This window comes from Pygoscelis adeliae, unplaced genomic scaffold (genome assembly GCF_000699105.1).
Source record: "Pygoscelis adeliae isolate BGI_AS28 unplaced genomic scaffold, ASM69910v1 Scaffold271, whole genome shotgun sequence".
Lineage (NCBI taxonomy): Eukaryota > Metazoa > Chordata > Aves > Sphenisciformes > Spheniscidae > Pygoscelis > Pygoscelis adeliae.
Window position 1 is genome coordinate 100999 of NW_008824040.1, and position 11218 is coordinate 112216.

At 52.9% G+C, this 11218-nt stretch overlaps 1 protein-coding gene across 1 annotated transcript in view; it reads left to right on the top strand.

Moving 5' to 3' along the window:
- Positions 1 to 11218, top strand: part of DCHS1 (dachsous cadherin-related 1) — a 50778-nt gene that overhangs the window by 20564 nt on the left and 18996 nt on the right. Inside the window, exons 2-6 of the mRNA XM_009333479.1 lie at positions 2784 to 2972; positions 3086 to 3317; positions 4384 to 4620; positions 5010 to 6029; positions 6237 to 6424. Coding sequence (XP_009331754.1) covers positions 2784 to 2972; positions 3086 to 3317; positions 4384 to 4620; positions 5010 to 6029; positions 6237 to 6424 — 1866 coding nt within the window. The remainder of the gene's footprint in view (positions 1 to 2783; positions 2973 to 3085; positions 3318 to 4383; positions 4621 to 5009; positions 6030 to 6236; positions 6425 to 11218) is intronic.

Consider the following 11218-nt stretch of genomic DNA (forward strand, 5'->3'; position numbering starts at 1 on the left):
GTCAGGAAGTTGTCTTCCACACACTCCAGGAACCTCCTAGACTGCTTCCTCTCTGCCATGTTGTATTTCCAGCAGATGTCCGGGAAGTTGAAGCCCCCCACGAGAACAAGGGCTAGTGATTGAGACACTTCTGCCAACCACTTGTGACCAGACAAGTCTCCAGTAGTAGTTCCACCAGTGCTGGTGTAGCAGTGACATGACCTCTCTTGGACCCTGTGTGGGCTTGTACAGGCAGGGTTTGTGTTAGACCGTTGGTCCACAGACAGTCCCACAGCAGGATGGGGAGGTGGAGTGCCAGACACATGTGAACAAGGAACTTCTCTGAGGATGCCTTGCCCTGGCTCTACAGCTAGGGTTGCCTCTGATGCCAGACTGCCGGCTCCATGAGGCAGTCTTGCAGGGAGATGGCTCTGGGTACCAGCGAGCAGCCAGGGAGACGATGCTGTACTGCATAATAGTGAGAGCTCGTCTGTTTCTCCCCTGCTCCCAAAATCTGACCCAGCTCCTGTGGCAGAAATCTGGATTTCCAGATAGCTTCCCATGTGGGTATCTTGCTTAGGATAGCAACTGTCAGAGGATGGTTAAGGTGAGGAAGTGAGGCTGTTCTGGAAGCACCAGAGCCCTTGGCCTGAGGAGCCTAAGGAAAATATCTTACTCTGCTGCAGAGCTCGTTGCTGTACAGTGTATTAAAGCAGCTGACATGCATTTTAGAGCACTTTCAGGGTGATAAGCAGTTCATTTTGAAGGAAAGAAGTTACTAATTTGCCATATAGTGCCTATTCCAGTCACTGTGGCAGCTTATCGATTTCAGGTGCATTTTCATCTGCAGTGGTAGAGACTGCTGCCTGCTAAAACCCAGGCATGGCACACAACTCAAGTGTGTTGGTACAGGGCTATTACCCCAGTAATAATATCCAACGTGGAGCCAGAATACAGGTAACCTGAATACAGGTTTCAGCAATGTCAGTGAGGTCAGATTTATACTCTCAGATGAGCAGCTCCACAGCAAAGGAAGCTGGGGCAGGAGGGAGGGAGGATGTTGAACTCAGGGGGAGGCAGGTGGGTCCAATTGCTGTCATGGCACCTGTAGCTCGGAGTGCTCTGCAGCTGGAGCAGGGAGGGGGGATCCTGTTTCATGGCACTTCTTCTGGCAGCTGCTGCAGGGTTGGGGAGAGCAAATACTCTCTACAGGGAGCATGGTTCTCATTGTAGATGCGGTCTCAGCTTCTCCCCTCAGGCATCCCCTTAGACCGAAAGCAGCAGGGCAGGAGAGCTGGTGAGGGTGTGTTGCAGGTGCTGCCTCCCCTCCCTGGAGGCTGTGGATCGCTTGTCAGGAATACTGGCAAGGGGCTATCTCAGATGCTGCCTCCCCTCCCTGGAGGCTGTGGATCGCTTGTCAGGAATACTGGCAAGGGGCTATCTCAGATGCTGCCTCCCCTCCCTGGGGTGCAGAGTATAAGGTCTGGGGGGAGGGAGAGTACATTCTCTGTACGCTTTCTTGTTGTTCCTCCATCTCTGATGATTGGGTGAGTGGTTCAGGTTAGGGGCCCTGCCCGAAGGAAAGAGCTGTTTGCAGCCCCCAGCTGGGCCCTTTCCTTGGCGCGTGTGCAACGTTCCTGTGCTTCTCGCTCACGGGAGCCGAGGCCCCAGCGCTGCTGCTGGGAGGAGCTGTGGCTGACGAGGCCTGAACTCCACTTCACCCGGGCCTGGCCCAGCTGCCTCCCTCCTGGCTCCATCCTCTAGCTTTGTTCTCTGTGCAGAGCTCCCAGCTGGTGGATGAGCCATGGGCAGTGATGCTGGGGTCAGGGGGAAGGAGCTGTTTTCTGCTGACCTGAGCTCTGCAAGGAGCCCAGGGAGGATCTGGGGCCTTGCAAACAGGGAGCAGTTTTAATCCTCCTGCTGTGTCTATAACTGCTAATGCAATTCATGTGCCCCAGGCTCTGGTGGGCCCTGGCTGTCACAGGGCAATGCCATCCCTCAGTCATCATCCTCAGAGCCCAGGGCTGCTGGGCAGAGAGCTCTGAGAGCAGGACAGAGCCAGGATCATGGTGGAAAGGGGGCTGTTTTTCTTCCTGTCTTGTCTTAAGCATCTTTGCAGAAAAGAAGGAGCAGAGGGCCAGGGGCAGCTGCTGCGAAAGTGCAGGTTGTCCCTGGCTGGCCAATCAAGCTGGTTGCAATGGGGATGCTTGGCTGCTAGATCCTTGGCATCTGTGTGAGGCTTGGCCTTTCTGCACCCCCTTTCCGTATGGCCTTTTCCTTTGCTAAGGCAAGTCTGTTGACCTGGGTCATGGATGTTGCCCCAGGGGTACAAGAAGAGAGGTATCACCTGAAACAAGGCACCTCTGGTGGTGCAGGGACCCATGGCAGCATTGTAGATAGAAACCATGGTGCAGCTCTTGCGAGTCTGCAATGCTGTGCTCCCCCACCTCTGTGTCCCCTCACAGTGACCAGGCCAGCATAGGCTCATCCTGGGGTGCCCCACAGCTGCCTGCAGCACTGCTCAGGGCACTGTCTGCAGCCAGTGAGCCCCTGGGAGGCCCTGTCCTCTTGCAGGGAGGGCTGCAGAGGAAGCAGTGGCTTGTCTGGCGCAAGAATCACAGGGTTGAGGCAATAACTGTCAGTCTGCTTTACTATGGCCAGCTTTGAGGATTGTGCAGTTGTTGTGGGCCACGGAGCAGAGGGCAGCACTGAGTTGTGGAGGTGGTGGTGGTGATGGGCTAGATCTGGCTGGTGGTCTTCTCTGTGATGCTGGCCCTGCTCATGTAGTGCCTTCCCTCATCCAGGTGACAGCCACAGATGCAGACAGCGGCACGTTTGGCTCCCTTTCCTACTCCATTGGTTCTGGCATCGGCAGTGTTGTCCCCACGCAGTTCAGCATCGACAAGCACACAGGGCAGCTGTGCACTGTGCAGCCTCTGGATCGTGATGAGGGCACATCTGCCTATGATTTCACCATCACTGCTGTTGATGGGGTGAGTGCTGGAGAGGCCGCGGGGATGCAATGCTCCTGACTCAGCACTGTGCAGGGGATACCATTGTCCTTGCCCCTGCTCTTTGCACCATCTCTGATCTGGTCCTTCCACAGGGTGGCCTGAACTCCATGGTGTATGTGAAGGTTTTCCTGGAGGACATAAATGACAATCGCCCAGTGTTTTACCCACTGGAGTATGCTGCCAGCATCAGCACGCAGAGCATGCCAGGTACAGCTGTGCTGCGTGTTACTGCCCATGACAAGGATGAGGGGCTGCACGGGAAAGTGACCTACCGCATTGTCCTGGGAAACTCACCCCCTCTCTTCTCCCTCAACAAGGACACAGGTAAGAGAGAGCTCAGGGGCAGCCCGAGTAGGCAGCAATCAGAACAGTGGGATGCAGGCAGGTGTAAAAGCCAGCCTGAGGGTCACGGCTTGACCATCACAGCAGTGCAGTCTGCCACCAGAATATGTCTGTTCCTCTCCCTGCCACATCTTCCTTGCCATCTGCCTTGGCTTCTTGAGCTTCTGGCAGCCCCTTCCCAGACTCAGTCTCTGACCTCTTGTTTCTGCTCCCTGCTCTTGTTCTTCATTTGTCCCGTCTTCCTTCCTCTCCCTCATTCCCCCATCCCTGACTCACTGCACCTTTCTTCCTGCATGCTGCTTGCTTTGCCCCATCAGGCTGCTTAGTTTCTTGTCCCTGCCCAGTTCCCTTCTCTCCTCTGCTCAGTTTAATCTCCTTCCCTATAACTCTCTGTCACACTCAGTTCCACCTTTCTCACTGGCTGCATCTGCTCTGCCTTGCTTTGGCCACCAAAGCCAGAGTAGTTTCTGCTGGGGAGGTGGGTGCATGGGCATGTGGTGCCAGGGGCTCTCAGTGGGACAGGAAGGTGTCCTATGCTCAGCACAGACTTCAGGATCTCTCCACACTGGTCCTCAAGTTCCCAGAATGTGACTGGGATGAGATAGGCCTACCAGCTATCCTAATGCAGGGCCACCTCCTTTGTAGGGCCTGTCGAGGATGGTCCTTCAGTTCTACATGTCCTCCAAGAGCATCTCCACAGCCCAAATCCCGCCTGCTGTGTCGTGACTCTCACCCTGCACCCCACATTGGAAGCCCTAGTCCCTTCTTTCCCTCTCCCAAGACCTGCCCTCTGGCTTGTTTCCCCCAAGCCCTTACACTGCTTAGCTCAGGGCTGGGCTTAAGGTTGAGAAAGGAGGATTTGGGGAGGCTTTCCCAGGAGGGTTCCTCTTTACTCCAATTCTTCCATGGCGAGCTCCCCCCGCGACGCACATTGTTTGCTGCCCCCTTAGGTCCTTCTTTTCAAGCTTATGGTTTGGCCTGTTCCCTTGGTGCCAGATGACAGGCAGGGGTGCAGGCATAGTACCCTCTGAACTGCTTTCTTCCCTAGGTGTCATCTCCCTCTCATGGTCCCTGAGTGGTAAAGCCAACACCCTGGTGCAGCTGGTGATCTCTGCACAAGATGGTGGGGGCCTACAGGCACAGCCAAATGCCCGGGTGAACATCAGCATCGTGGAGGGCACGGTCTCACCCCCTGTCTTTGAGCAAGCTCAGTACTTCTTCACAGTGCCTGAGGACATGCTGCAGGGTACCAGTGTGGGAGCTGTCCGGGCCCAGAATCCTCCAGGTATGGGCTTGTCCCTTTTGTATGCAGTCATTTTCCCTGTCCCTGCATCATCTTGAATGTCCAGTACCACAATTCCTCACAGAGCAACCCTGTTCTGGGAGCTCCATGCATGCACAGAGGCACACACATCGGAATGTGCACCCATGCAATTGTCACTCAACTCAGTGCATGCTCTCACACACGTGCTTACACATGTGTGTACACACACACTTGTGCATATGCATCTGTGCATACAGGTGCATATGCACATGTACACAGTGCTACTGTGCACCTCCGGACCAGAGTCTGCCACAGACAGCACTGCCCAACCCTGCTGCTCTCTGTAGGGAGCTGAGGAGGTGAGCCGGGTACAGAAATCATTCCTCCTGTCTTCATTTCCTTGTCCACAGGTCATGCTGATGACATCTTTTATTCCATCTCCTCGGGGGATCCTCATGGCTACTTTTCCATCGACTCTGCCTCTGGGCAGCTCCGCACCAGCCTGCCTCTTGATCATGAGTCCCAGGCAGTCCTCATTCTGGATGTTCAGGCCCGAAGTGGTTCACCTCCAGCCTATAGTAACACACGTGTGAAAATCTCTGTGTCAGATGTGAATGACAACGTGCCAGTGTTCCCAGCCCCCTCCGACTCCATTCTGCTGCCAGAGGCCACAGAACCTGGGACTACAGTGTACACTTTGCAGGCCGAGGACCGTGACAGCGGTGCCAATGGTCAGGTGAATTTTGAGCTGGTGTCAGGAGGTGATGGCACCTTCAGTGTGGAGCGCTCATCAGGGGCGGTGCGACTGATCGGGGCCCTGCAATATGAAGCCAGCGCAGCCTACAGGCTGGCCATTGTGGCCCGAGACAGTGGCGTTCCCCAGCTCAGCTCCATGTTCACGCTGCTGGTGCATGTGCAAGCCGAGCACGACAATGGGCCCATCTTTGACACACTCACCTACCGCGTGGAGGTGCGGGAAGGTGTGCCTGTCTCCACCCGCTTTCTGCAGGTGCGGGCCCTGGCACGCGATGCAGAATCCATGACCCTTACCTACCACTTGCGTGCAGATGGGGATGCTGCCAGCTTTGGCATCATGCCTGAAAGTGGTTGGCTGTATGTCAAAAGCGCACTGGACCGGGAGACACGGGACCTGTATGTGCTCACAGTGCTGGCCTCGGCAGGAGGCAGTGGTGCAGGGGGGGAAGCCCGGAAAACAGGCACCAGCACTGTACGGATCAGCATCACTGATGAGAACGACAACAGCCCCCGGCTGAGTGAGGAGCGTTACTTCTTCACTGTTCCTGAGAATCAGGCTCCTGGTAGCAGTGTGGGGAGGGTGATGGCAAGTGACCGGGATGCTGGGCAGAACAGCCGGCTCACCTACCGCCTGCTCCAGCATGATCCCAACTTTCTTATCCACACACAGACAGGTGAGAGACTTCCTGGCTTCCTAGGCTGGGGCTGGTTGGGCAGAAAGCCCAGGGCAGGTCAAAAGTGATGTGGGCCAGGCCAGTGCCGCAACAGAATATTCATCTTCCTATCCCTGCGGTGCTGGGCTCCCCAGCAACATACTTGAGCACAGGCTCTTCTCTAAAGAGGTTTTTGGGCTGAGCTGTGTCCCCACTTCTCCCTCACAGGGGAGCTCAGCACCAAGCATAGCCTGGACCGGGAGCAGCAGTCCAGTTACCAGCTCTTGGTGATCGTGCAGGATGGGGGAGCACCACCACGCAGTGCCACAGGAACCATCTATGTCACTGTGCTGGATGAGAATGACAACGCTCCTGCTTTCCTTCATGTGGCCAGTGGTCAGGAGCTGCCCGTGCAGGTAGGGGCAGCAGGGTGGAGCCCTTGGTGAGGCAGGGGTGTGATAGCCTCTGGGTTTGGGGGCAGGCAGTTCTGCAGGGGGGGAAGGGAATGGGCAGGGGCACCCAGGAGAGTTTCGGGGTGGGAGATAAGCAGGCACAAGTTGCATCCATGCAGCAGTCAGGGCAGTCTGGTAAATCTGATCAAGATGTGGTAAGATGGGCATGTCCTTGGGAAATACAGACATCCCTGTGCACAGAGCAAGTGAGGACTGCAGAGAGACTGCTCTGAGAGCAATAGAACTGACCAGCATGCAGAAGCTCTTGGCTCACATATGCCTGCAAGAAGGGAAGGCGAAAGGGAGCCCTAAACCTGACCCAGTGGAGTCAGGGTAAAACACTTGCGTGAGCAGGGAGGCATGGGGTGCCGTTAACTTCTTGGTCTCAGGACTTTTGGTATAGCCACTCAGCTTTCTGGGAGGTCAAGAAAGCGCTGTCTAGCTGGACTTTGCACTCACAAGGGTTTTCTGAGAATCTGCTATGGGTTGCAGCCCCAGCTTTCCCTCAGCACTGTGTGGTGGCAGTGGTCACCTGGGCACTGAGTGTGCTGCAATACCAAGTTATGTCTTAGCTGCTCAACAGAAGTGGATGAGGACCAACCCTCCACCCCCACTCCCAGCTGGCTGCATCTGCTCTGCTGTGGCCCCTGTGGAAAGGCATGTGTGGTGAGGGCTCGCTGGAGCTGGCTGAGTGGCACTGGCAGCAACAGAGCAGAATGGGCAATCGAGGCCCTGTCCTCATCTACTCTGCACAGAGTGGGGAGAACCTACAACTGAAAGGATGTGCTTGCTCTGCATGTTGCTGCACTTCAGGCAGTGTGCTCAAAGCCACTTGCATTGTGCTGGGTTTAAAACATCATGGTGATGGCAACCTCTCTCTGTCACAGGTCCTGTCTGAGCTGCACAGCAGAGGCAGGTCAGAGCAGGCAGGACTGTATTGGCAGGTCACTGCCGCACCTGGGTGGCCATCAGCACAGGACCCTGGGGACACTCTGCAACTCCAGTCAGGCCTTCCCTGTTCATTACTTTTTCCCTTCCTGTTCCAGGTCGCAGCCATCCCTTGCCCAGACTTCTTCTTGCATGTCCAGCTGCAACCCTCTGCTTGCAAAACTGTCTGGCAAGGCTTGGCCTGGATGAAGGCATCTCTCAGGGCCTGGTGGAGGCAGAGGAAGGCAAAGTTAGTCTCATTCTCTCTCTGAGCAAGGCTCTGGCTTTTGAGTCACTCCTGCAGGCCAGGGACCAGCCAGCCATGACATTGCTGAGACTGTGGCTGAACAGGCTCTGCACAATGGCATTTCTCACACTCTGTGTCTGCAGTCTGCTGAGTGTCTGTCTCCTGTGCGGGGACATCCGCAACACACTTGCACAGCAGGCTCTGCAGTTGATTCCAGTGTTTGGGGGCATGAAATGCTGGGAGTGTTCTGCTAGAGCTCGGGAGGTATCTTGTCATACAAAGGTACCACAAAAGCATACGCATCCTTCAGGAGACAGAGCAAGGCTGGGACGGATTTAGAGTCCTGAAGGCAGGTAAATGCTACGACAGTTTTGAACTAAACAAATATTTGGGCACTTTGGGTTGAAGCTCTCCTGCTAGAAACACTGGTAGAGAAGGGTGAAGCACAGGAAGAGGCCACTGTTAATCATGATTTAGATGTAGAAGAAAGGCTTGGAGGGAAAAGTAAAAACTGAATGATAAATACAAAGCTCAGTGATTTATTGCAGACTTGCTCAGTGAAGTATTCATATCAATGTTCATTAGGCAAAGCAGAGGGAGGTTTCTGTATCAGCACCTTGCTTTAAGCATCAGCTAGAGGGGTATCTCCCACTGTAGGGTTGTGCGATGAGCCTGTCAAGCACATTGGTAACACACTGGCAGGACCAGGTGGTGTTCACACAGGAACTGCAGTAGTAATGGGTCCTCCCAGGAAATGATGACTAGGAAAGGGAGCAAAGGGAAGGAAGAAGTGGTCTGTTTTCACAGAGTAGGGATGCTACTGGTGGGTGCCTAGGGCTGGTGCTGGTATCCCTGCTATTTAGCATTTTCATATATCTTCCAGAAGAGGTGATTGTTTGTTGATGTTACTGGTTGATTCATAGTAATCAAGGTGAGGGCTCCCTGTGAAGAACTGTAGAAGGATCTTGTTTTACTGTTCAATTAGGAAAGAAGATGGGAGATGAAATTTCACTGTTGCTATCTGGAAAGTGATACACATGGCAAAAAGCAATATGAATTTCACTTACACAGTGGTGGGCTACTTAAGTTTAGGGAGAAGATTGGGGCATCGCCATGAATGCTTTGTGAAAATGTCAGCTCAGGGCTTAGCCGCAGTCAAAAAAACAAATCAAATGCTGAGTTTTATTAGAAAAGGAATAGAGACTGAAAGAAAACATCATTACCCTACATCTCAAATTCTGCACATGCTCTCTGCTCTGCGTTCATTCCACTAAATAAGCAGTAGTGCTAGAAAAGGTTCAGTAAAGGATGTTAACATGATCTCCAGTAGATAATGGTTTCCATGCAGAAAGAAAATACTTGAACATTCTTTGGCATGGAAGAAACTGCAGGAATATAACAGAGGTGTGCAGTGAATGGCACAGAGAAAGTAATGGGGAAATTAGAAGTCGCTTCTTTCACAATACAAGACCTAGGCAGCTTCATAAGAAATGACCAGGCAGCAGGTTTAAAATAAACAAAGGCAGTACTTTTTCATGCAGAACATAATTAAATTGTGAAATCATTGCCAAAAGTTGCATGGGTTCAAAATTAGATGAATTCATGGAAAGAAAAAAAAAAACCCATCAAAGACTGTTGAACAAAAATATGATCTGTGGCTCAGGAAGTGACTTAGCCACAGACTGCTGGAAGCTGGGAAGGTTTCACAGGAGGATTATTCCATACATACCCTACTTCTTGCCTCTTCTCTATATATCGACTGCCAGCCACTGTCAGAGCTATGCCAGTGGTTAAGATGGCTCTCTGATCTTTGGACCAAGCTGGTATTTGCAACAACCTTCTTGGAGGGTGGACGTCAGACCTGGACAAGCCTACCTGGTAGCAATTTTACTAAGGCTGAGGTTTTTGCAGAGGCAAGACCAGTTCTATGGCTGTTTATTCCTCTGTTTGTGCATCTGAAATGGCATTTGTACATGGAGCCTGTGTGGATACTGCTCATTTAACTCTGCTGAGTCACTACTTTCCTCAGATGGAGTTTGATTCCTTGTGGAAGAGGAGTGTGACCACGCACGCGAAGCAGAAGCCCCTTGTATCCTGGTTGAGGGCGATTAGAGACAGCATGGGGGGCAGGCCCTGCCCCAGCCTGTTATAGAGGAGGGGTTGGAAGGGGCCTCCTAAGCATGGCTCCACTCAGAGGTGTCCACGCAGACGCTCCTTTTCATAAACAGTCAAGCTATATTTAGAAGGTCTTCTGCCTCCATCACTGCTGTGAAATGCTGTTCCAGATTCCTTGATCTGGTAGTTAGAAACCATCTCTTAATTTCCAGCCTAAACTAATTTCTGACCACTTTATACTCATTTGTTCTTGTGCCAATATTGTGTTTTTGCTTAAATAGCTCTTCTTTCTCCTTGGAATTTCCCTCCCCTCTCCCCAGTGTTTACAGAGTGCAGTCACATCACTGCTTGGCCTGGCTAAACAAGTCCAGCTCTGCTGGTCTCCCCTCCCAAGCGCCACTAGCGTGGTGCCAGCAGCTTGTGCAACAGCATTAACACTTGCCTCCTCTCAGGAGCTTGCAGCCTCTTTCCTTGGATTCTTGCTTGGATTCCACTTGTCTTTTTCATAAATGCATTAAAGTGGTACCACACAGAGATCACCTAGCACAGCTGAATCTGTGAGGATGATTTGTGCTGTGGGATGTGCTGATAGGATCTGAATTTGAGGTCTGTAACCTCAGGATGTGAATTTGATGTCTTCTGGTGTGGAAGAGATCGCAGAGTCTGTGCCATGTAGGGAACCTGCTCTACCAGCGAGGTGTGGGTAGGTGCAAGGAGTCTGTGCTGGAGGAGAGACAGGTCTGCCAGCAGGCATGGGTTGTTTGCTGAGGGTACTCCCAAAAACTGATAGGTGGTGAGGGGCAGTAATGGGGATGTGTCCATTTCCATAACTATCCAGGAAAAGTGCTTGCATGCAATGCTGCTACATGTGGTCTCTGTCAGGAAGCTGGTAACTCACCTCAGAATGTAGGATTAGCTGAGCACGTGTCTTGATGGTATTTGATGGTACTGTGATGCACTGGCATAAAATGGTGGTCTTAAGTGCCTTCTGACAGGCAGTCAGCAGTGCTAGCTAGGAACAAAGGAGAGAAGGGAAAAGCCCTGAGTCCAGGTGTCCAAGCCCAGGAAGAACTGCCACCTGCATTTCCAGAGTTCGCAAACCTCCCTGGACTGGCTGGTGGGAACTGAGGAAATCGCCTTCCATTGCCAGGGTGACTGGCCTCTGAGCCTGTCAGTGCTCACACCTTTGCATTTGCAGCTAAAGAGGTCTGTTGAGGACAGAGAGAACCAGGACTGTTGTGGAGCCCTGGATTTTCCTAGCTGTAGAGGCTTTGGATGTAACATGGGTGAAATAGTGTCCTCCCATCACCCTGCAGCTCACTGCTACAGCATGCCCCAGTGCTGCTAAGCTGGATATTAAACAGGGCAGAATGGGAGGAGGGCTGGCAAGGCAGAAACTCCCTTTGCCAGCTTTGCTGTGGACTTCTCCATGTTGTCCAGCCTCAGGCACAGTCTTTGGGTCTTGCCGG